The 26,707-nt window shown below is 44.5% G+C and overlaps 1 protein-coding gene across 1 annotated transcript in view; it reads left to right on the plus strand.

Annotated features, from left to right (window-relative positions):
* gpd2 (glycerol-3-phosphate dehydrogenase 2 (mitochondrial)) overlaps positions 1–26,452 on the plus strand; it is a 42,494-nt gene extending 16,042 nt beyond the window's left edge. The window contains exons 8-18 of the mRNA XM_079734809.1: positions 219–383; positions 1,160–1,304; positions 3,193–3,386; positions 3,999–4,133; positions 4,909–5,084; positions 9,111–9,242; positions 9,656–9,814; positions 12,563–12,675; positions 13,159–13,237; positions 13,548–13,646; positions 22,175–26,452. Of these exons, the coding sequence (XP_079590935.1) occupies positions 219–383; positions 1,160–1,304; positions 3,193–3,386; positions 3,999–4,133; positions 4,909–5,084; positions 9,111–9,242; positions 9,656–9,814; positions 12,563–12,675; positions 13,159–13,237; positions 13,548–13,646; positions 22,175–22,300 (1,523 nt within the window). The 3' untranslated portion in view covers positions 22,301–26,452. The remainder of the gene's footprint in view (positions 1–218; positions 384–1,159; positions 1,305–3,192; positions 3,387–3,998; positions 4,134–4,908; positions 5,085–9,110; positions 9,243–9,655; positions 9,815–12,562; positions 12,676–13,158; positions 13,238–13,547; positions 13,647–22,174) is intronic.
* The last annotated feature ends 255 nt before the right edge of the window (positions 26,453–26,707 follow it).

Consider the following 26,707-nt stretch of genomic DNA (forward strand, 5'->3'; position numbering starts at 1 on the left):
ATTGAGCTGACTGAATAATCATGAGCTACCTATTAGCTAAAGGACTAGCAGCAAGCTAACTATGAGCTAACAGACTAGCAATAAGCTAACTGACTAGCAATGAGCTAACTATGAGTTAATTGACTCGTAACAAGCAAACTATGAGCTAACTGACGATAAGTATTACCTGTTGTTTCTTACTCGGCCCAGCAGCTCATCTCTCTCTCTCCCCCCCACAGGTCAGCACAACGACGCGCGCATGAACCTAGCGATCAGCCTCACCGCGGCTCGCTACGGTGCCGCCATGGCTAACTACACGGAGGTGGTTAACCTGCTAAAGAGGACCGACCCTGAGACGGGCGTTGAGAAGGTGTGCGGCGCACGCTGCTGCGACGTGCTCACAGGTAAGGGCCCCTCTGGTTTTGTGGTTGTCATGACAACAGTGATGGTGGTTGTGGGGGTTGTCGATGGGGTAATTTTGTCTTGACATTTTTTTGGTCTGATTGTTCAAAAATTATAAATGTATGATTACTGTTTTTTTTTTCATTTTAATATTTAAATTGAAATTTTTAACTTATGACCAATGATTAAATAACTGAATGGTTGAAGTCATCTTTAAGATAAGTTGGATATTATTTATGTTCTTTTGTTATTCAGGTTTTCTTATTCTAAATGCCGCCTGCCTGCCAACTTAGAGGGGCTCAATTATACACACTACGCCTTAAAATGAGACATGCTTGTTCAAAGTTTGCGTTTTTGGACGATTGCTTTAGCACCACCTTTGGCCCAATCATTGTAATTCTTCTACTCTGTTAATATTTAGTCAGCCTCTACAACTGTGCAATGTTTCATAAAAAGTGACACAGCAGTTTAGGCTGTTTAAGTCAAACGTGACGGAATAATAACAAAAATACCAACAATTACAATAGGTTGCCTCGCGCCTTCTGCTTGGCCCCCTAATAAGTAAAAAGACAACTGCCATCTGTATTTTTAATTCCATATTTTTACGCAAACCCAAATAACGTTACATCCACGATATCTGATATTATATCACAAATCATGATCCTTACAACCCAAACAAGTGAAACAAACTTGCGGGCGACGTTACCGGTGACCCTTTGGTATTGACCTATGACCTTTGAGATGACGACCTTTCCTTGTGCTCCGTCCCTCCCTGCAGGTCAGGAGTTTGATGTGCGAGCCAAGTGCGTGATCAACGCCACCGGGCCCTTCACCGACTCACTGCGGAAGATGGACGACCAGAAGACCGCCAACATCTGCCAGCCTAGCGCCGGGGTGCACATCGTCATTCCTGGCTACTACAGGTAGGGAGCGCGGGCACCAGCACACAAACGCACACACGAACACACACACACACTGTGACGGCGCCTCTGTGGAAAGGGTCTCTTGCAGCAGGCTTAATAAACTACAACCGCAACAGCAGAAAGGCATATCACATGTAAAACAACGTGTCCCCTTGTACTCTCGTCAAATTAAGCTAAGAGGCGTTAGCTGCAAGCGGTGATTTAGTGCTTTCGATTCCCAGCTTGAAAGGCTGTGAGTGTGATCCCCTTAATGTAATGTAAAGATAGATTAATGGCATGAAGCAGATACTTTTATTTACATTTAGGGTAGCAGATGCTTTTATCCAAAGTGACTTACAATAAGTACATTTGTCAGAAGAGGGTGAAACAACAATACATCGCTGTCGGTACAGTAAGGATGTTCATAGAACCAAGTGCCAAGCACTAACAATCGCTAGGTAAACCCATTCCCTGTTTACAACAAAGACAGCTAGGATAAGATGCCACACAACTTTTTTTTTTTTTGAGTGCCAGGATGTACAACATACAATAAGTGTGTACAATAAGTCCCAGGACATACGACATACAATAAGTGCTTACGTGTAATATTGATTGTAGAAGTTGCCACAATGAAACAGATCGCTCAATGCGGCTCGCCCGCTTCCCCAGGGTTTTCTAACACATGAAAGAGTTTCCTCTGTGAGTCTGGTGTTGATAAAACACCTTCTGGACTCTAATGTCCTCCTGAGCGAAGGACGTGTTTTCAAGCACAACAGATACGCTGGCCATGTTTTGTTGATGTTAGAGATTTTAAAGTTCAGCTGGAGCTTATTGAGCCAAATGTGACGCCCCTTTGAGCTCTGACACAAAGGTCAACCAGAATATTTCTCCTCCTCTTCTTCCTCCCCCCCTCCTTATCCCCTTTTCCTTTACCTTTTTCTCCTCTTCCTTTTCCTCCTCCTCCTCATCCTCCTCCTTAAATCCTACTTTTCTTCCACCTCCTCATTCTCCTCCTCTTCTTCCAACTCCTCCTCTATCCCTTCTCCTTTCTGGTAAGATGTCCTTCTCTTCGCTCCTTCTGTGTAACGCCTGCCCCCTCCTTTTCCTCACCCCTCGCCTCCTCATTGACTCTCGAAGAAGAAACAACTTATTTTCATCTTTATTAGATTCTGTCTGACCTCCCTCACCCCACACGTTCATCCTCCTCCTTCCCTCCTTCTCTCTTTTCACTTCCCCTCCTCATCACGGCTTCATTCATCATCTCCCGTGACTCCCCCCTGCCTCCCCTTGAGTCTCTACCTCCCTTTCCCTCACCCAGAGAGAGAGAGAGAGAGAGAGAGAGAGAGAGAGAGAGAGAGAGAGAGACTACCTCGCTTTGGAGAGATTTAATTTTTTTTATGGATGGAGAAATAGACAAAGAGACAGACAGATTCAATAATGACATGAATCTTATTGTTCCGGGATGAAAACGTGATTGGCTAACACCTGCGCTGCTCCTTGAGTTGGGAGGGGAATCATTGGCGACCTCATAATCGGATAATTCAAAGATATTTTCTTGCCAATACAATATGTATTGCGATTCTGCAGAGATTGCGATAAAAGAAAAATAATTTGCATTTGATTTAGGGTTAAAGGTCAGGGTTCGACTGCTACAGGGATGTCGGTCTGCCATTGTTTTTTTATGAATTTGGCTGAACAGAAAAGAACATCGTTGATGCAAATGAGCTATAGATACAATATACCGTATAGATACAGTATACTTAATGTTACCGTCCCTGCAGGACGGTAACATTAATATGTTCCACTTAGACTGAATGCGGTTTCTAGCTTACATTTTTTAAATAAAAAAAACAAACAAATAAGTGGAGGTAAAGCATCCTGACAGTGTGCTGAATGGATCCCCCATCAGTCCGGACAACATGGGTCTCCTGGACCCCGCCACCAGCGACGGCCGCGTCATCTTCTTCCTGCCCTGGGAGAAGATGACCATCGCTGGGACCACCGACTCCCCCACCAACGTCACAGCCCACCCAATCCCCACCGAGGACGACATCACCTTCATCCTCAACGAGGTCCGCAACTACCTCAGCCCCGACGTGGAAGGTATGCGCACGCACGCACACATGCACGCACGCAACCGACACAAGCACACACAACAGACAGCCACACACACACACACACACACACACACACACACACACACACACACACACAAACACACAAACACACAAACATACACAAACACACACGCACATACCACTACCTCAGCCCTGACATGAGTGGTACACACACACAAATACACACACACGCACACACGTGGACTACAGCTGGAAATGAGCCAAATAGGCTAAAGCTGCTCCTTTTACTGTACAGTTAATCAAAGGGGACTGTCCACAAAACTAAACAAATAAACTAAAACTAAACTAAACTGTAATGTAAATGTAATAAAAAATACTTTTCCAACTGTGTTGGACATTTCTGAACTGACCTCATCTTACAGAAGACTTGTCGGCCATCTTTGTAGCTTTCATTTGACTTTCTCAATGAAAATATATTTTATTTAAAATTGCAAGTTTGCTTGTCATTTATGAAATATTGTTTTAACATGTTTGTGTGTGTGTGTGCGCGCCTATGTGCATTTGTTTGTGTGTGTGTGTGTGTGTGTGTGTGTGTGTGTCTGTGTGCATGTGCATGCACCTTTGTGTGTGTGTTCAGTGCGTCGTGGGGACGTGCTGGCAGCCTGGAGTGGGATCCGGCCCCTGGTGACGGACCCCAACTCTAAAGACACCCAGTCCATCTGCAGGAACCACATCGTCAACGTCAGCCAGAGCGGCATGGTCACCATCGCTGGTCAGTGTGTATGTGTGTGTGTGTGTGTGTGTGTGTGTGTGTGTGGGTGTTTGTGTGTGTGTGTGTGTGTGTGTGTGTGTGTGAGAATGTGTTCCTCTGTGTATGTGTGTGTGTGTGTGTGTTCCTGTGTGGATTCCTCTGTGTATGTGTATGTGTGTGTTTGTGTCTGTGTGTGTTTGTGTGCGTCTGGCCATGTTTCTCTTTTAGGACCTGTGTTTGTATTGATGGGGGTGTATTATGTATTTACCACTAAAACTGTCAAATATGTGTTTGTTTACTTTTTCGTGCAAAACATGAAACAAAACACCACTTTGTACACACAGGTTCTTATAACTTCATGGATCCACTCCGGACCTAAGGGTGGTTAGAGTGCTAACACAGCTAGCTAGCTAACGTCGCAGCAGTCGATCACCTAAAGATAGTAGGCTGTGTCCTCGATGTAGTTCAGTTACCGCGGCGACAGTGTCATAACCACCACCAATTAAGACTCCATTAGTTGACGTGAGCGAGGTGAAGGGTGCTGATTACCCCGGCGACGCCACTGGTGACTTTCCGCCTTACTTCCAGCGTGTCAACGCCTCTTCAAAAACATGCGCCAATTAGTCATGACACCATTCAGCCAATCAGTGTTCACTGCCTCCCTCGTACTCTAGAACCTGTGTGTGTGTGTGTGTGTGTGTGTGTGTTTGTGTGAGTGTGTGCTAACGTGTGAACATGCCTGTCACGTGTGTGTATGCGTGTGCGTGCCTGCGTGTGTCTGTGTGTGTGTCTCCAGGGGGTAAGTGGACTACGTACCGCTCCATGGCGGAGGAGACGCTGGACGCGGCCATCCAGACCCATGGCCTGGAGGCGTCAGCCAGCAAGACCGTGGGTCTGGTCCTGGAGGGGGGCCGGGACTGGTCGCCCACCCTCTACATCCGCCTGGTGCAGGACTACGGCCTGGAGAACGAGGTAGACCGTAGACCGGGTGTAGGGGCCAGGACGCTGGGTCCAGGATAGGGGTGGGAATCACGGAGAACCTCAAGATATCATGAGCGGTACATGGCCCACGATACCGATAATATCGCCATACAGTGATTCTGCAATAATCAATATATTGTTAGACAATCCTATAGGGGGATTTTTTGTTTATCAACACGGCGGATGCGTGCACAGAATGATCGAAAAAAGAAATTTGTTTGACGGTTGCCAGGGTTATCTCCGTGTGGTTAATTTGCAGTTGCGGTGTTAATTAGCGATGTTGTCAGCTTACTGTTACATTAAACTGTAATAGGAAACCGCAGTTATATGCTATAGACCCTATAATATCTGTGGTATAAAGGCTGGGACGAATTTCAAATTATAAATATGTACACTTTATGTTGAAAGTATAGACCGTCGCGATTCCCATTGAAACAAATGGCGCCGTGATTGTTCTTCAAAACAAGTGCGGGTCTGTGAAAAATGAATTAAACTGTAATCAGACAACACGGTTATATGCTATAGACCCTAGAGTATCTGTGGTATAAAGGCTGGGATGAATTTCGAATTATGAATATGTACAATCCATAACGTTAGCTGTCTGACTCATAGCTCAGCGGACTAGAATACCTCCCGTTGCTAAGGTCCGTCTTATTTACTGGAGGAGTGAACAATGTTTCCGTTGCATAAGAACCTTACGGAAGGGTAATGATTGTTCCAGGTATTAGTCAAACCCTCAGGCGTTACCAGGGAAACTAAATTAAAAACTTAATTTAGTTAGCATGTGAAAACTTTACATTTGGATTGTAAAATGCATGAAAATATAAATTAATGATCTTAATTTCTTTTCTTTGGCAAGTGACCATGGTATAAGCAGGGTAATGCCCTTTGAGTGGTCAAAAACATGTTTGATCGATCGTAATTAAAGGGGACTACTTTTTTGAGGGAGATGAGCTCAAACAGAGTATACATTTAATTAGCATGCAATACGAATAAGAAAAAGCATAATTATTAAAGTATTTGAATTGTTTTATTATGTTGGCAGCCGAGAAGTAGAATAAATGGGATAATCAGTCTTATTAAAACGGTTTGTGCAACCAACCGCACAACAACACATGATTGCGGCTGTTGTCGCTCTCGTCTCTTTCTGCATATGACATGCGCGTAGAGCGGGGAGTGACGTAGACTGATAATCCCTCTATAACGATACATCACAATATATGTCTAACGATAAATACAAAATTAATATGAAAATGTAAAGTGTCTTTACACACGGTCCAAGCTGAGTTTCTCGGTCACTCGTCTTTGGCTTGTTAACTTCTGTTCAAGTTTCCTTTATTCATGTGTTTAGCACCACCTCGAGGAGAAGGGAAATCTGTTTAAAGCGCCCTATTTTATTCATTAAATTGTTGATATATGGGGCAATATTTCCTGTCTAACTCTTCATGAATGAAGCATAAATATGCAAAAGAAATAAAATAAATAAAAAGAAAAAATTAAAAGATATATATGTATATATTATATCTAGGGGTGCAACGAATCACAAAACTCACGGTTCGGATCGTGTCACGGTTTTTGAGTCACGGGTCGAATCATTTTTGGATCAACAACAACAAAAAAGATAACAAGACAAATGTGACTTTAAATAAAATCTTCAAATGTGTAAAAACAAAATAAAAAAAATCAGGTAATAATCCTGCTTCAATTCAGGATGTCTGCATTGCCTGGGGAGAGTTTAGAGTCTACACTCTCCCCAGGCAATGCAGACATAGTCATCTTCTTTTTTTTCATCAAGTATGGTAGCGAAATACAGTTTCTGTCGTGTTTTATTTGGCATTTTGTAAATCCATTGATTTCTGTTGGAAGACTCATTACTCATTGCAAGGGGGGCTGGTTGTAGTCTTTTCGCTCTGTTCTAGCACTACTGTTGATATGGAGAACCGAGCGAAAAGACTACAACCAAACATAAACATAAACCGTAACCATAAACCGGTTTCCGTTTCAATGGGATTTACGGAAAGCCAAATAAAACACGACAGAAACTGTATTTCGCTACGATACTATATGATGTTGTAAATACCGGAATTCTCCTTTAAACATGCGCTGATCACGTGAACGCACATCTTTTTCTTTATCAGCTGATCCGCGGATCACTTGCGTCCCGAACCGTGAGGGTTGATCCGTACGGATCAAAGGTAACCTGTGAACCGTTGCACCACTAATTATATTGCTACTTGCCGCCAGCATATCGATTCTCATATCACATAAAGAAAGGCGACGATATATATCGCGTATCGATATTTTGTCCCACCCCTAGTCCGGGACGAACGGGGGTTCGGTTCGTTTTGCATTCCCAAAATAATTGCTCATGAGATTGGTGTGAAGGGGGCTTTTGAAGGCCCTTGTAAAAGAAAAGTTAACCTCTGGGAAAACAATGCCCCCGAAACAGCTGAATGGATACCCTCACACTACTCTATGGCCAATAGTCATTACTATTGCATTCTTAATATTAGGAAAATACCTAATAGGAAGATTGAACTAGTCACTAAGATTAACTAGTCACCCTAACGAACAAGAACAGATTCTTGTCATCTGGTCTCATAGGGTCCATCTTGTTATATCACTGTAGGGTCGGTTTGAAGTGGCTCGTAGCATGCAACCAACATCAAACAAGGGTGGTGAAATAGGGGCCTACAAGTGTTTCCTTGGGGCCTGTTCATCGTACCGTGCTTCATTACTCATGTGGGTTATAGGAAGCTCCCTCGTCACTTGTGTCGAAGGGGCTGTTGGAGATATGTTTACTAAACTTGAATTACAATAATGGCAAGATAAGTATTCACCATAGTCTTGCTAGAAACACCACCTTTGTTACATGCTCACGGAGGCTGAGAAATACCGGGGCGCATGAATGCACTATGTGTCTCAGCAGATACCTTGGCAATGATAAGCAGGGAAATGTACAAACAATTCTACAAATTCTACACCACTGGGATTTCTGATCTCCGCACACAAACCACTGAACACATGTTAACCTTTGTCGTTTCAAATTTACGCCAACAAAGCGAAGATTCATTTTCACACTGTCATCGATCGGTAATTAGCTTTCTGTGTAAAAAAAAAGAAAAAATGAATCCAATATAGAGTTTTACTAAACAAGGCCCCAAGCAGAGGACCCCTCATTAGCGTAACTCTCCTCTGTAATATTCCTAAAGGTCGCGTTGATATTTGGACAGCGCTTGCCCTTTTCCTGGCCATCGACAAAAGCCAGTGATCTGAATGCAAAATAGGCCATTTTGTTGTTTCGCCAAACTTATGACACCCCATCGATTCCAAACTGCTCAGACGCTTGTCGTTTCACTTTGGATGAGAGATTGGATCAATGGTTTGAATACCAGCGGTCAACAGTAGTGAACCCACTTCTCCATCTGCTCTGTGCTTATCTCCTCGTGGCATTAAGTTATCTGCCCAAGTATACACAAAGACAGATTGTATTCGTTTTCAGAGGGATCATAGTATTGGTTTATCAATACTCTAGTGTCGTATAGCTTTGTCACAGTCTCACAAAGCCAGTATTCGTGTTCACTGGAAGATATTCATGTTTTATTAAAAAAAAATTAATACAGAAACAGAAGCCCTCTTCTTGTGCTTAGAAGTAGTAGTCATAATAGTAGTAGTACTATTAATTGGAGTAGTTTTAGTTTATCAATTTCTATATGGCCCCTATTTTATTTTAAGGTGTTATGTGGATTAGCCTTTACCAACCATTTCAAAACTGACCCCATAGTGACACTTTTAATGTGGGAGTGTCCACCCAGATGCATGCTGGGTAGTGCAACAAAGTGGACTGACTCAACTAGTCGGTAAAATAACGGCCCTTTAAGCTTAGCATTGATTTTCAACAGTATTAAAATTTGATTGAATCGAGGACACCCAAATCCAACTTTGCCCTGAAACCTTCTTCCACTGTCTGCCAACTAACAAAGACTGATGTCACTTCCTGCGTGACTTCCTCCTCAGGTGGCCCAGCATTTAGCGTCGACATATGGCGGGAAGGCGTTTGAAGTGGCCAAGATGGCGCAGGTCACCGGTAAGAGATGGCCCATCGTCGGCAAAAGGCTGGTGTCCGAGTTCCCCTACATCGAGGGCGAGGTAATGCACCATCAGCTGTTTACAACCCAGAATCCTATGGACAATATACTCTACCTACAAACACAATGAAACTTCAACTCTGCATCTGGGACTTAGAGAATCCCCGAAAATATCAAAGGTTTTATAATGTTCCCATTAAAACGGTTATTTTCTTGGACTTGTAGCAACACTTCCAGTGTACAGAGTAAAATGGCCCCACACTTAGCTGGTGGCTAACAACGGTTATCGAAGCTTGTTCTGACACTCGGGCCTTTACCTTCCCCTGTTGTTGGAAATACTTATTTTACGTAAATTACTTGGTTAAAATCCAAACTTCACATCTAACACAAGCTCATCCGAATCTCAGTCCGACAAAAGTCGTCTATTGCTACTGACAGAACCTCAATTGACCACTAATCCCGCCCCCCCGCCAGGTGCTGTACGCCATCAAGGAGTACGCCTGCACAGCCATTGACGTTATCGCCCGGCGCACGCGGCTTGGCTTCCTCAACGTCCAGGCGGCCGACGAGGCCCTGCCGCGCATCGTGGAGCTAATGGGCAAGGCGCTCAACTGGACTAGCGACCGAAAAAACGTACGTGGCCGAAAGGCCGATATACGCTCACCAACGTTCATTTTATACCCGTTTGGTTTCCGTCCACAGTGGATTACAAGTGAGGCTTTTTGTTTGAATAACGACCCAAAATGTAACACCCGGTTTAGGGGTTGTTCCTATTCAGCAGGAAGTTGTGGTTGAAAATAAATCGGAACACACACAGATTCTAGCAGACTCTAGTACAGAAAATTCTGTTAAACAAGATGAACAAATATGATCCAAATATAGTAATTCTAGTTGTTGAACTTGAAGAACAGAAAGTTATTATTGCTAAAAGCCTAGATTGCATTGCCAACAGCTTTGCGTTGGTTGCAATTTTTATACCAGTGTATTGTTCTTTATTTTGAGCATTGTGTGTCCATACAGTCGCCCATGACAGGACTGGATCATGTTTGGGTCTCTTGTTTCGGCTAGCCTGTGTGGCTTCAGAACAGAGTACAAAACCCCTGGTGGCATCCTGTGTATTCCCCCGTTATTCTCCTACAGTCAAAGTCACAATAAACCCTCCACACCCTTTATCCCCTCTCAAGGGGACCTGTGTGTGTGTCTGTGTGTGTGTGTGTGTGTGTGTGTGTGTGTGTGTGTGTGTGTGTGTGTGTGTGTGTGTGTGTGTGTGTGTGTGTGTGCGTGAACTCTCACCCAGTAAATGGGGACAAAACACCTTGGGGCCCAAAGCGCCACAAAACACAAACAGCCAAAAGTTACATAAAGAACATTGTGCTTCAAAAAAATATATATACTCTGTGAAAACACTTCGAAATGTTGAAATTTAGATTTCTAACTCTGTTTGCAGAGTATGTCCAATATGCAATAGATTTCCCTGTATAAATATACCCTCCCTGAGGCCAAACAAGAGCACATTTACCTGATAAAGTTAGATAACACCAAATGTATGCATGCATGATCACCATCGTTATTTAGTAGAATTTAGTTTCTTAACAGTGTATTGTAACATAGGGAACCATTGCGGTTGGGGTCACAGTAATAATAAAATATTTCAGTCATCTGTAATGTATCCTCCAGACATCCTCCATAGACATGTGAATTTTTGTTCTATACTTAAGTGGCTTGGGGGGAAAATATCCATTAAAGGTCCCATGGCATGCTACTTTATGGATGCTTTAATATAGGTATTAGTGGGCCCCTAAGACAGTATTTGAAGATGTTCCCGAAATTCAGCATTGGTGCAGAATTACAGCCACTACGAGCCAGTCGCACATTGAGCTTTCCCAAAACGTTGTCTGTAGCTTAATGCAACTGAGGAGGAGAGAGGCGGGTCAAAGCGGAGGGTGGGGTTGTGGCCCTGAGCAGCTTGCGGCCACGGTACCATGCGCTCTGTTTACAGTGGATGTATCGCAATGGCGAGGCTCACACAGCCTTTGGCCGTGTTCTGTAAATATTCTAGAACACTCCGGGTGCTCTGGCGGGAGTCCTTGAGCTCTATATCTAAATAATATCATATTATACATCGATATCTATATCATAAAATAAATATTATCACGGCCAAAAGCTGTGTGCGCCTCCAGACGATATTATGAATCTCAAACAACTGCGTCTCTGGTTCTTCAACTTCCATCAGTCTGAAGTAAACTGAACCGCGACATGGAGGAGAAAGGGATTGTCGCCCTCGATTGTCTCCCGTCGGAGCCCCGCTGCCCGCTGACGAGGCACCACTGCCACGAAAGCGGCCAGCGTGCCTCGCGGCGGTGGTGCCTCGCGGCGGTGGTGCCTCGCGGAGGTGGTGCCTCCAGGTGGCGGGCAGCGGGGCTCCGGCGGGAGACAATCGTGGGCAACAATCCCTTTCTCCTCCTTGTCGCGGTTTATGTACTTCAGGGAGTCAAAGCCAAAGTTCCTTTCCTCCCTTTCATTGTGGAAATACCGTCGGAGACGTCAGAGAACCCGAACGTGTTGTGCGCCATAACACCAACAGCAGAACGGTTATCTAAATAACAAAGAAGTGTACAACACTTGCGTTACAGTCTTGGAGCTCTATATCTAAATAATATCATATTATACATACATATCTATATCATATAATACATATTATCACGGCCAAAAGCTGTGTGCGCCTCCAGACGATATTATGAATATCAAACGACTGCATCGGGTTATCTGACGTCTCTGGTTTTTGCACTTTCTCATCAATCTGAAGTAGACTGAACCACGACATGGAGGAGAAAGGGATTGTTGCCTGCGATTGTCTCCCGCCAAAGCCCCGCTGCCGAGGAAGAACGGTTATCTAAACAAAGAAGTGTACAACCGTCGTAGCTCATTGTCTCATTGGCCGGCCAAATTCTCTGGGCGGGCAAAGCAGAGAAGGGGAAGTAACATTTCCCCGTGTGACGACATACGGGGAAAGATTCCAAATCGCCCCATCTGAGCTTTGTTTTTTCAAAGGCAGAACAGGATAACTATTGCTCGTTTTACACCTAACGCCATTTCTAGCTACTGGGGGACCATGGTCAGGCTAGGGGAACTCATATTTATGTTAGAAAACCTCATAAAGTGAAATTTTCATGCCGTGGGATCTTTAAGCCACAGTAAAATTAGTCTCCGAAAGACAGAACAGATGAATAACTACTAGTATAAGATGTGTAAGAAATTCCACAAATCTTTAGTAAAAAACAAAGCATAAGGAACAACAAAACAAACATCTCTCTCTCGCTCTCTCATTCTGTCCCTCTCTCTCTCTCTCTCTCTCTCTCTCTCCCTCCCTCACCCCTCCAGGATGAGTTGGAGGCAGCCAGGAAGTTCCTGTATTATGAGATGGGCTACAGGTCGCGGTCAGAACAGCTCACGAAGACCTCTGAGATCAATCTGGACTACCAGGAAGTAGTCAGGTACTACTTCCTGTCGGTCTGTCTGTCTGTCTCTATTGGCGTGTCAGGAATCCCTCACTCGTTCACTATATTGTGCACTATTTGGGGCGTCACAATTTTGTGGTGCTGTTGGAAACCAAAGGGTCCAAACCAGGTTCCCTATATAGTGCATAATTTCATGTCTAAAATAAATATGAAATCATAATTACGGGACACAGCCTGAAGGTTGAGTGTTTTTGGTCATAAATATACCCATCTTAATATCTGTCGGTCTGTCTAGTTATTTGTTTTGCAACAATACTTTGAGCCCCTGCTGTTATTTCTGACTCTGGTTCTAGCTGTGTCAACATTCGCTGTCCTTCTGTCCACTGAGAGGAGCAGAGCTGAGGCCTCTCTGCTAGGGGAGGGACCAGCATGGCGCTAGTGTCATGTTTGTACCACAATACAAAGGTTTGTTAAGCCTCCTCTCCCTCCAGGCTAAATTGCGGTGTGTGTGATTGACAGGTACAAAAAACGCTTCCACAAGTTTGACAAGGAGAGCAAAGGATTCATCACAACGGTGGACGTACAGAGCGTGCTGCAGGTACCAACCTGGGTTTCACTTTTTGCATTTCACTCTCATCTTTCCTCTTCATTTTCTAGCCTCTCTTAATCTTGTTTTCTATTGTTTCTATTTCTTTTGTCTTCCCTGCTCTCTCTTATTCACTCACTCACTCACTCACTCACTCACTCTCTCCTCTCCTCTTGTGTGGGGTCTCTCTCTCTCTCCCCCCTTGTCTCTCTCTCTCTCTCTCTCTCTCTCTCTCTCTCTCTCTCTCTCTCTCTCTCCCTGTCTCACTCTCCCTGTCTCACTCTCCCACTCACCACTTGTGTGTGTGTGTGTGTGTGTGCAGAGCATCAACATTCAGATCGATGAGAACTCCCTGCATGAGATCCTCAGCGAGGTGGACCTCAACAAGAACGGCCAGGTGGAGATAGATGAGTTCCTGCAGGTAGGTCACATAACACGTCCGACTCTAAGCTCCACCCCCCGACAAGGGTCCAGTGGTGGAGCATTTTTAACAGCCAGGTTTAGGGGTTCGAATCCCTTTGTAGCTCAACTAGAGAAGCAAGGCATCGGCACTGCCAGGGTTAAGGGTTTGAATCCCTGTCTAGCTCAACTAGGGGAGAAAGGAATCCACACTGCCAGGGTTAGGGGTTTGATTCCCTGACTATCTCCACTGCTGGTGCTGAGGTGGTAGGCCTCACGGTGACGTTGGACGCTGGATCAGATCTAATGGGTTCAACCGCATTGCTCGCTGCTCTTCGTTGTTCCACTCACTCGATGGGTGGTGCTCTCCCTTCATCTCCGTCTCTCTCACTTTAAAACCCTGCAGGCTGACAGTGTGAAACCGCTCACCTCACTTTCTTACCCTACGCCTCTCTCCACGTCCCTCTCTCTCTCACCGACCAGCGGGTCCAGCCTAATGAAGCCCATTCGTTTTCATTTTCGTAACGAGGGACTAAGGGGGATCCACCATCTCCCTCTCTCTCTCCCTGTCTCTCTCTCTGTCTGTGTAAATTACCTCTGTGTTCAATGGCAGGTCCGGAGTATATAATCATTACAGGAGAGCTTCTGATGACAGCCATCCACCCCCCCCCCCCCCCCCCGCCCCCCCCCCCCCCCCCCCCCCGGCCCCCCCCCCCCCCGCCCGTCACACTGTGAGTTAGCCTTCATTAGCAGATGTCTTCACCGCACCCCCCCTCCCTACCCACTTGCCGTCTCTCTCTCTCTCCCTCTCTCTCTCTCTCTCTCTCTCTCTCTCTCTCTCTCTCTCTCTCTCTCTCTCTCTCTCTCTCTCTCTCTCTCTCTCTCTCTCTCACGGGTGCATGCTGGGAGCGAGTTGTGTGAGTGAGTCAGGAGCGTGTGCGTTTCAATCTTGATTTATTTTTGTTTGTAATGAATTATAATTTAATGAGAGTGCACTGGTGATAGTTATTTTATTGACACTTGTTTTCTGGGGGTTTAGGGGTTTTGTGTGTGGGGTTGTGCCTGCCGGTGTAATCGCCGGTCGGTGTCTTGTGTGGACGCCATGGTAAATGGCGAGTTCGCTCAGCTCACAAGGAAACATGGCATCAAAGTTGGTGCCGGTTTCCCTTGTAGCGTGGAGGACATCGGGCTGGCTGTGGGAGAGGTAGTCGGGCATGGCAGCATGAAATCGGCCGCTCGGATGAACAGTGCTGTAGTCCTCTTCCTGGACCAGGTGGAGAAGGTGAACCATGTCGTCGAGACGGGTCTCACGGTGAATGGAATGTTTGTGCAGGTGCTGCCGCTGATGCAGCCGGCAACAAGAATAACTTTGTCCAATGTCCCTCCTTTTATTACTGACGAGTTTCTCAGTAGAGAGCTATCCAGACATGGAAAAATCGTCTCACCGATGAAAATGATCCTGTCTGGGTTTAAGTCTCCTTTGATGAAACACGTAGTGTCTTACCGGAGACACATATATATGATACTTAACAATCGGGATGCGGAGCTCAACCTCCGTTTTCATGTTAAAGTAGATGATTATGATTACGTGATTTTTGCTTCCTCGTCTGTGATGAAATGCTTTGGTTGTGGTGTGGAGGGACACACCTTGAGGACCTGTCCGGGGTGCGGGGAGCCGGCTCCGCCTGGCCCCGGAGGGGGGCAGCGGAGAACCCCGCCACTCCGCCGGCTGGAGTGGGGCGGGGGGGGATCTCTGTGGCTAACCCAACGGAGGGGCGTGCAGTTGCGGGGCTGAGTATGGTTTTCGGGGGGCCGATCGCCGCAACCTGCATGACGGTGTGCAGGGCTGCCGTGTGCGACACTGAGGACGGTGTAGGAGTGCACAATGGTGAGGTTGAGGTGGGTGAGAGTGAGGTTAGTGTGGAAAAACTAATTAAAAAATACAAAAAAATGGAAGAAAAGGGGATGGGTGAGGAAAATATAGAGACAATAAGAAGTGGTGGGGAGAAGAATGTGAAAGAGGTGAGCGAGATCAGCAAGACACAGGGTAAACCATCTGAGGTTGAAGTGGGCGAGAGTGAGGTCAGTGGGGAAAAACTAAGTGAAAAATACAAAAAGGTGGGAGAAAATGGGATGGGTGAGGAAATTATAGAGACAATAGGAGGAAGTGATGGGGAGGAAAATATGAAAGAGGTGAGTGAGATTAGCGAATCACAGGGTACACCAGCTGAATCTGGGGAAACAGAAGGTGAGGCAGGTGAAGCCAGTGGGATGCAGGGGCGAGAAGAGGGCAGCTTATGGGCGGAACAGGCAGAAGAAGAGATGATGGTGGAGGAGGAAGCAGCAGAAGGAAGGCCAAAGCCTGCAGCAAAACGCAGAGGGAAGGCTAAAAACAAAAGCAGTGATTCAAAGGCAAGCAAGTTGAGAAAAGACAGGCAAACTGGGAAAAAACAAACTGCACAGACAGACAGTGACAGTGGAGAGGAATGTCTCTCAGATGACAGTGACATCTTGCACATGGAAAAGCTAAGTTGTAGTCAGCAAAAGAAAATATATTCATCTGAGAGAATTAAGTCCTTTCTTCTGACACCAAAAATGTAAAAGGAGGAAAGCTTGAGATATTTCAGCATTTTATGTTTCTGCCAGATTGTATGCTAACAAAAGAGTTGAATCTGGCATTACAGACCAAGAAATGTACAGACTTAGGAAACTGGTGCTGAAAGCAAGAAGACAGATGAACAGCAATAAGCGTAGAAACTCTGATGCGTGTCTTAACTAAATTAATGTTTTTATTGCTTTTTTTTTTTTCTTTTTAAATATCCCACTCATGACTGACGTTTTTAGTATGGGAAGTCTTAATGTTAATGGGAGAATGCAGCAAAAAAAGGGCACTCATTTATGAGACTTTTAAAACTAAACAAATTGATGTCCTTTTTTTACAAGAGACCCATAGTTGTTCTGAAAATGAGGGAGGTTGGAAAAGGGAATGGGAAGGATAGGTAGTCCTGAGCCACAACACTAGTCTCAGTGGAGGAGTGGGCTTCCTTTTCTCTAGGAGTTTCTCTCCAGTTTCCATGGAGGTCGAGCATGTCATTATGGGGAGGTTGATTTTAATGAAAGCTTGGTTTGAACAATTTAATGTGTTTTTTATAAATGTTTATGCTCCAACCAATGGTACAGAGAGGAAGCTGTTTTTAGAAAAAATAACAGATGAATTAAATAATTGCAACTCTGAGGATTATTTATTCTTGGGTGGGGATTTTAATTGTACAGAAAATGCGATGTAGATCGCAACCATGCAGAGCCACATCCAGCCTCTCAACATGCACTGAGGCAGCTGGTCATTTGTCATGGCCTGGTGGACGTGTGGAGAAGGACACATGCAGACTGCCGACAGTACACATGGTCCCACCTCAGAGAGAGTAGGATCTCCTCAGCTAGACTTGATCGTTTTTATGTTTTTAAGCATCATTTTAACATTTTTAAAATGTGTAAAATTATGCCCACTGGTTTAAGTGATCATTCCTTGATTGTAGGTCATGTTTTAATTAGAGATTTTAAGCCAAAAACTGCACTTTGGCATTTTAACTCTGTTTTAACATTGGACGGAAAGTTTAAGGATGTTTTGGGTTGTTTTTGGGGTGTTTTTAGGCAGACAAAGGGGGATTTTAGTAGTCTTAGGCAGTGGTGGGACCATGGAAAGACTCAAATTCAACTTCTATGTGAGCAGCACACCCTCAATGTCTCACAGGACATCACTCGGTCTATGAAGGACTTGGAGACTGTTATAGTGGAGTTGGATAAGATGAGTGAGTCATCTGGAGAAGGGGGATATATTGAAATCCTCAAAGAAAAAAAGCTAGCTTTAGCTAACCTGCTGGACACCAAAGTACAGGGTGCGTTAGTCAGGTCCCGAGTTCAGAACATCTCTGAGATGGACGCTCCCTCTAGCTTCTTCTTCGGCCTGGACAGGAAGAACGGACAGAGGCGTGTAATCCACACATTGCTCTCAGACACAGGCCAGGAGCTGACAGAGCCAGGGCAGATAAGAGTGAGAGCTGTTGAGTTTTATTCCTCCCTTTACTCTTCGGAGTATGAGGAAAAGGACACACTGGAGGGGTTCTGCAGTGGGCTACCTCAGGTCTCTATGGAGACCAACTCACAGCTAGAGAGGCGTCTGCACATTGAGGAGCTTCTAGCCGCCTTGCAGAGCATGCAGGGGCGGAGGGCTCCGGGCATCGACGGTCTGACAGTGGAATTTTATAAAGCGTACTGAGAAATTGTATCTGCAGACTTGTTGGATGTTTTTAATGAGAGCCTGGCCTGCGGCTCCATGCCAATGTCCTGCCATAGAGCAGTTATTACGCTTCTACCGAAAAAGGGGAATTTGCAGGATATAAAGAATAGGCGGCCTGTGTCTTTGCTTTGTGTGGATTACAAGCTTCTGTCCAAAGCCTTCACCAACAGGCTGAGGGAAGCTATGGAGCAGTCCATCCTTCTTCATCCTACCGTTTTTACCGTTTTTTAAAGACGTGTCTAGCTCACCATCATGCAGGCTGTGTTCAGTAAAATAAATAGCGATATTTTAATAATTTTGAATGATTTCATACAAATCAACAAGCCTCTCCCTGTGTCATTGTGTGTGTGTATCCGAGGTGCGTGCGTGCGTGGGGGGTTCTTGATTGACTGATTTTCGAATATTATTCGAATACTTCTCAGCGAATATTGAATAGTATTTTTGCTAGAAATGCACATCCCTAGTAGCCTACTTACCATTTCACATGAGCGGCATGCCAGCGGAAAAACGGTGGTTCCAGTAGGAAATGGAACTTCCGATTAACATAATTGGCATACCAGTGGAAAAACGGTTGGCCTATATGCCATGATACGACTGGATCATGTCGGTATAGAAATGTTTATGACACTGGATCAGTGTTAAATGATAGGAACCTGTAGGCCTACTTTAATATTTGGCCTATTGAATAGTTATGAGTTGAAGCAGTCATACAGTAGGCTATATAGGCTACGCTACTAGGACACCTTGATAAAACACGAGTGGAAAAATGGATGACTGTCTAGCCATAGGCTACAGTTCCACCCCATGATAGATATAGGGACCTGCCTCTGTCGTCATAGACTATAGCTCTAAATCTCTGTTATCGATTAGTCAGACCTGTTTAGGTGGCTAGGCTAACTACCGTCACCGGAGCAAGTCCGGCTGTTTTCAAAAGCATCTGTCATTTCAAAAGCAACAACAAACAGATCGCACATATACTAACAACAGAACGGACACGAGAAACGTATAAATCCCTTTATTTACGGCGTTATGTTGTGATATGGTGTAGATAAAGACCAAATATATATAGCTTTACATTTACGGCAATACTTGTCTTGAAATTATACGGAGGAGGCGGGGCATGCTGGTGTCATATACCATTGTTGGGAACGGCACTTACCATTCCTGAACGGCATATGCCGTTCCACCCGAACGGCATTTACTGTTCCAGAACGGCATATGCCGTTCCTGGACGGCATATGCCGTTCCACCTGAACGGCAGTTACCGTTCCTAAACGGCATGTGCCGTTCCTGAACGGCATATGCCGTTCCTGAACGGCATATGTCGTTCCTGAACGGCATATGCCATGGTATGTCAGTGGTCGCGGTGGCACATGCCACAGGCCAATAAACGATCTCGGCCCTACTGAAAGTTTCTGTCTGGTCCGACAGACTTGGTATGGAGAAATATGGCCAGCTGCATTCTCAGACGTGTAAGTAACCTGGGGCTGGATACTGCTCTGTTTTTAACTGATTTTAAATTCTTAAAATTAAGTGGGTTACCTCTGTTTTATCAGGGTGTTTTTAAGTCATGGGCCCTTTTTAGTCATAAAACGTGTCAAGAAGCTAACTCTCTGTACTGGTTGTTAAAGGAGCCACTAATCCACGGGGCCAGGCTGGACATCACCAACAGTACCACCCCCGGCCTGGCGGGGGCACTTAGCAGTTCAGGGACCGTTTGCCTACAGCAGCTGTTTGATGTAGTGGGGCCAGCGCTGGACAATGCTGGGGCCATGGGCACTCTGCTGGGCCTTCAATCACACCGAGTGGCTGGGAGACTCCTGGAGCTCTGGAGGCAGAGGCTGTCTATTAAAGAAAAAAGACTTTTGATGGACTACAACCAAGGGAGAGTCACACCAGACTAGGGTTGGGCATCGAGCATCGATTGGAACCGGGACTAACATTCCGGTTCTCCCGGAATCGTTCAAATTTTAAAATTTAGATTCCTAGTTTCGATGCCCAGTCCGCCGACCGGAAAAAGAAGCCGCCGAAAACTAACGAAGAAGAAGCTTCCGGAGAAGCCGCGAAACTGTTTATGCTCGCGTAAACATGAAAACTGTGCGGCGGCGCTCGAAAGTGTGGCTTAACTTTAATAAAATAAATGACAAGTCGGCCCGGTGCAACACTTGCAAAACGATTATATTGTGCAAAGGAGGGTGTACAACCAACATGATTAAATATCTCCGGGGTCATGGTGTAGAGATAACAGCGTGCCCCGTCTTTGACGCGCTGCGCCGGCCTTCCTCCGTTGCTTCATCCTCCGAATCGACACTCACTCCACTGCAGGAGACACTATCTGTCCAGAACGCTCACGCATACTGCCTGAGAAGGCAGATATGATCATTTTCCTCAACAAGAACTGTTTCTGATTTTATACTGTACCTGCTGCTAATCTGGGCTAGGTTGTACAAGTTGCTCCTCTTTGTTTGTTTGATATTCTGCACCAGGTTAGCCCATCAGTGGGAGCTCAGTTAAATGTTTAAGTACCTGCAGGATGTCTAAATGTGAAGTTTTCAAAAATGAATTAAACTATCTTGTGAAAAGTATACCTCTGTGAAAAGAAAATTCATAACATTTATATTCATTTTATAGGTTTGATGTTTATATACTAGTTGAAAACAGCCCTGTGAGAAATTCAAAATGAAGTTCATAAAAAGTAAAAAGTTTATAGAATTAAAATTCATGGAGAAGTTCAGACTATTTCATCCAGAAAGACCTCTGGTTAGCTAGCTCATTTAAAACATATAAACTTTTTTGACCCTGCCTCTTAAGAGAATCGGAATCGAGAATCGTTAGGAACCGGAATCGAAATGAGGAATCGGAATCGGAACCGGAATCATTCAAATTCAAACGATGCCCAACCCTACACCAGACCCCGCTGACCCCTTCCCTGATATCCACCTGAGCCCCGTGGTAGGAGAGCCGACAGGCCCCCTACTCACTCCCTGTTGCCCAAATAGGCTCTCAGTAAACAGGGCTGATAAAAAAAACTGTCTATGCAAAACTGAGTGAAGAGCATCAACCGAGCCGGGCTGAGCAATCGCCCCCTAACCAAAAACAGGTTAGGGGGCCGCAATGGGCCTGGCCCAAAGTGGAAGTTGTTTTCTAAACCTCCCATCAAGAAGCGGCTGCCGACCTCCAGTGGTGAATTTTACATGGCGCCATCGCCTCCAATTCTTTTATTTCTGTTCTTAATCCAGCTGTTTTGAGCACGTGTCCTTTTTGTAATCTCTGTGAGACTGTTTTTCACGGTGTGGAAAACAAAGAAGGACAGGATTCACGCACAGTCTGGCTCTGCAACATCAGGGCCAGGCTGTGGCTAGAGTACACATTTTATAAGAACATAGGAGATTTGGACACTTTTAAAAGTCGCTGGTGCGATAAAAACATTGTCTGTTCTTTTGTGGAGGATGACTTGCTGTTTGCACACACTTTTAAAAGATAATTTATTTTTAAATGAAGAGACACGCACAAGTTGCACTTTATTAATGTTCATGTAATATAACTAATATGTAAGTAAAGTTGGTTTGTAAAATCTCAAATCTCTCTCTCTCTTTCTTTGTCTGTCTCTGTCCCTCTCTCTGTCTCTCTCTCTCTGTCTCTCTCTCTCTGTCTCTGTCTCTCTCTGTGTGTCTCGCTCTCTGTCTCTCGCTCTCTATCTGTCTCTCTCTGTCTCTCTCTCTCTCTGCCTCTGTCTCTGCCCCTCTCTCTCTCTCTCTCTCTTTTTCTCTGCATCTCTCTGTCTCTGTCTCTGTCTCTCTGTCTCTCTGTCTCTATCGTTCTCTGCTGGGTGAGGACCATGCGACCACAGACCGGGTGTAGGGTCTCGGCCCCCGAGTGACACTGGGAGGGGCGTGATGGTCTTTAACAAAGTCCCTTTGATCCGTGTAAGCAGAGAATGTGTGTGACTCCGGTGTCGCTAACATGGTCTCGCCAGAAGCACCAGACTCGTCAGGATAAATGTTAGGATGGGTGTTAATGAACTAATAGAGCATTGGCATTTAGTACAAAGTAGTTAATGAACCACAGTGACATGGTTCATTTACTTGGGTCATTTGTGTATGTGTTTTTGTGTGTGTGTGTGTGTGTGTTCCTGTGTCTGTCTGTGTGTGTGTTTTCCTGTTTGTGTGTGTGTGTGTGTTTGTGTTTCTGTATGTACGTGTGTGCTTGTGTGTGTGTGTGTGTTCCTGTGTGTGTGTGTGTGTGTGTCCCAGTTGATGAGTGCGGTGAAGAAGGGCCAGGTGTCTGACAGCCGTCTGGCCATCCTGCTGAAGACGGCTGAGGAGAGTTTGGACTTGAGGGCGCCCGTGTCCGTAGACCGCAGCGGGGGCGGAGTCTAATCTGACCACGCCCACTCCCGAGACCACACCCACCTTCCTTTCCCCCGCCCTAACCCCTCCCAACCGGAACAGGATTTCTGCAATGTCAACGCGAGAAAGAAAACAACGACACCAACAACAAGAAGAAGGTAGGTCGTATGGAGATGAGACCCATTTAAATGGCAATACCGCAATCAAGGGACGCAGCCGCGGTGATTTATCTTTGGCCAAATCAAGCCCAGGCTCATAACCACGAGGGGGCGGTTACTGTGTGAGAGAGACTAATGTCCAGTGATCAACGCATCCATCTCCGCTAGTGGTGGAGAGTCGGAACTGGGGCCGGGTAAGGGCAAGTGATTGCCGCTTCACGACGTTGATTGACGCCTCTGATCTGATCCATCTCTGTCGTCCACCAACTGGTACAGTTCTCGCTTTGTTCCGCTTGTGTCTGTTAGTCGTTTTCTTTTAACTTTCATTTGGATTGACGTGATTTGTTGTCAGCTTTTCTAGATATTTTGCTGCTGATGATTTACGACATGATAATCTCGAGTGTAATGTAAGAAGGATTTTCATTCAATAACACTGCACGAGACTGTAACCGTTAAAGTGCTTTTTACATACATGCGCCGATTCCGGGGTTATGTCTCACCAGGGAAGGTAGATTCATTCATCCCTCTAAACGCAAAGGTTTCTATTCAACATCAGTGCTAGCCTGCTAACTAGCCACAGCTCCTGTTCGTGGCTAATGTTAGTAGCCATAAGTGTCTTTTTGGAGTTAACTCTTTTTTGGAATAGCAGTGACAATATGGACTCCATTCTGGAAACTACAGTTCCCACTAGTAAAGTGATACTTGGCAAATTTCAACACATTCAGAAATCATTTGGTAATCACCATCCACTATCCATCACAGAATTGCCAAACCCTTTTCATTAAAGTTAGATAACTTAAAGTAAGGATTAGGATTTGTCATTGTGGGGACTCTTTTATGTTTGAGACACACTTATTTGTGGGGACCAAGGCCACACCTGGCCCTGCAACGAGTGCTTTCTAAGACTTTCTAACGCCGTACACGCACTCCTGCCTTTCTATTGCACTACTGCCCGAGTCCTGCTGGGAGAAGGTTTACAACACAATATTTCCCGCTTTATCTTTGCTCTTCAGAGTTTGGAAGCACAACATTTTTTGTCGTCATAACCAACGTCACGCTCCTTTTATAACGTATGTATAGATGTATAAACTCTTACTCTCACTCACTTCTGAGACGCACTCGGAGTGTACTTTTTATATTTACCGGGATCAGTAACGCTGACGCACAAATAACTGAATCAAAAAGGGAGACGTGTGGGGTGATGGGATCTGAATGATTCAAAAAAAATGTGTTTGTTTGAAAAAATCTGTTATGTGTACAGATGCTTTAGCATAGTGTTCTTCGTACCAAAATGTAATACATTTTATATTACTATATTAATATTTTAACATATTTTATATTTGAAATTTTGTCGGAGTAAAGGGGGTTCTGTAAAGGTTAACAGCAGATACACGAAAGTGTATGAAAAACAAGGAGACCAAAGGTTAATAGCAGATATAGGAAAGTGTATGAAAAACAAGGAGCCCAATGAACTGTAAATTATCCGTTTTATTGAGTCCTATGTGTCGCTCGGTTTGGTCTTAATCTCTCAAACGTAGTCTTTTACGTTTACGTTATTTTAAGTTGGATGCAGTCAATGAGGATACAAATTGGAAAGTAGCGATATGAATGTATGTAATGTGCCTTTACTTGGTCAAAAATCATATGAAAGGTCCCTACTTTCACTGCTTTACTCTGTCTCACTCTGTGAAATTCAATTAGCATGTAAAGATGAATATATATATATATATATATATTTATATTAGTGCTGTCAAGCGTTTTAAAATATTTAATCGGGATTAATTGCATTAATGTCATAGTTAACTCGCGATTAATCACACTTTTTTTTCTATTCTAAATATCCCTTGATTTCGTGCTGCTAGCCTTTTACTGAGATCAGAGAGTGTTGAGAAGGACAGTAATAAAATATATTTGGTAAGATGGATTTAAGAAGAGAGACCCGCAGTGAATTCAACCCGGTCCACTTGACATCGGGTAGGTGCATGACAGTGGTAGGCCTACCGTAAAACTTCAATAGCCCAGGCTTTTATTTGTTTCAATCACTGAACTTTCGAACAAAACTCTCACGAAGTGGTACCAGGTGGGCCTTGAACTGCGATTGGTCAGAAAGACGTAACAGCTAATGACAACATTGAACTCTCGTGCAGGCTCGAACAGAGTGACACACAAACACAGACACACTTTTAAGGAGTTTTTCACCCGCTCCGTATCCTTGCTTGCCCCAACAAGTTTGTGCGGCGTGCTTGTTGTTTTGTTTCCGGTGTTGCTAGGTCCAGTATGGTGTTGTAGTTTTTCTAACGCGACTAGTTGTTGCTAGACAGCAGTTGAAAAAACTACAACTTTTGCCAAGCCCAAAGAGCGTTTATTGCGCAATAAAAAAATTAACAGCGTTAAAATTGGTTTGCGTTAACGCCGTTAATAACGCGTTAAACTGACAACACTAATATAAATATATATATAATATATATAATGAACATTATCTAAAAGGATTTATGTGCTGTTCTGTGTTCTGTGTGCAGAAGTCGGCTCGGTTCTTGCCACGTTTTTAAGCTGTTAAACACGTTGCCATGGTAACAGAAACACAATTAAGTTATATTTTTAGAATATAAGAAGAATTCATTGCTCTTGTGGTATGGAATAAGTAAGGGACTTCGCGAAGTAAGGGACTTCGGACTCCGCGTCGTCCGTTAATTCCTGATAATGGACACCTCGAAGGGCATTATCCCGCTTATACCACGGTCACTTGCCAAAGAAAATAAATTAAGACCATTCATTTATATTTTCATGCGTTTTACAATCCAAATATAAAGTTTTTCACAAGCCATAACTTTGATTCCCTGGTAACGCCTGAGGGTTTGACTAATTCCTGCAACGGATCGTTGTTCACTACTCCAGTAATTAGGACGGACCTTAGCTACGACTTGGCTACGGGAGGTATTGTAGTCCGTCGGCTTTCACTGCGTTCCTGTTGCTATGGTTACTCATTTTTGAGACAAACTGATGCGATACGCCAGCTAGCGCATTAATTGAGAACGGTGAACAGACAATTTGACTGGAACTACTTAGCAGGTGTCCGTATATCAGGAGTTAATGAACACCCTACAGCCAATCAGAATCGAGCATTCCCCTAGACCCTGGTATAATGTTAAAGAAATGCCACTGAATTAAGGTTAAACACTCCATAAATACATGGGGTCAACACCCCATATCAATTATTGTACAAGTTTAGGAATGAACAGCTAAAATGTGTAACAGATTTTGTATTTTATTTATAGAAATGAAACTTTTATCTGGTTCAAAATAATCAAATGTATGTTTGTGCACTGAAGCGTTTGAGATTTTATTAATGTTTAAAAATAATTAGAATTTACTAGCATGTTTGGCATGAATGTTAAGCTGTTGAACTAAGCTCCCTTAACAGTGACAATATGTTTTTAAATTGTTGTTTTATATACAGAAAAAAATGGTGTTCTGATGGTGTCTCCTGAATGCTTCTTATGTGATCTAGACAGGCAGCAGTGGGCTTATAATATGTTCGGACTGGGATTTGTCTATTCTGTGTGGGGGGGGAAACACACACGCACAAACACACGCACAGGCACATACACATATAGACATCCACGTACAGACACACACGCAGGCACACACAAGCACACACAGGCATAGTCACACACGCACACACACACATACAGGCACAAACACATACACATGTAATTGAGTCGGCCTTACCAACTTTGTAGCTGAACTAAATCCTGTGTATTGCTCTGTGGTCACACGGGTGTTTTGGCACAATAGCGCAACATTGACGACCCATCAAACTGCCAACAAGAGGCGTTGAAGAATAGGCTGTGGGTACGGGATCCGAACACACAACCCAAATGCTTGATTGTCTTGTTAAGGATGTAATTCCACCCCTCCCCCCAATCCAGTTTAAAAGAGATAATGTTTTCGCCACCTGCAAGAATACTGTGAGTCGATCTTCAGGAAAATGAAAATAAAACATGTGATTATCTTATTAAATGTATCTAGTTGCCTGCAAAGCTTTGTGCTGTGTTTTTCCTTCCTCTTGTTCTCCTTTAGCTGCTCATTGTTCCGTGGGTCCTGGCCGGTCCGTCCGTTTGAGGCCAGAATAGCTTTTATGAGCGTGGGGGTGAAGAGGCGACAGGGAGGGAGAGAACCCGATCTTAACCTCCCCTCTGCCTCACTCCTGTTCTGTTCTCTTCACACCAACACACACTGACACACACCAACACACACCCCACACGACACACCAAAACAC

The sequence above is a fragment of the Pollachius pollachius genome (genome assembly GCF_949987615.1).
Source record: "Pollachius pollachius genome assembly, chromosome: 4".
NCBI classification, from domain to species: Eukaryota; Metazoa; Chordata; class Actinopteri; order Gadiformes; family Gadidae; genus Pollachius; species Pollachius pollachius.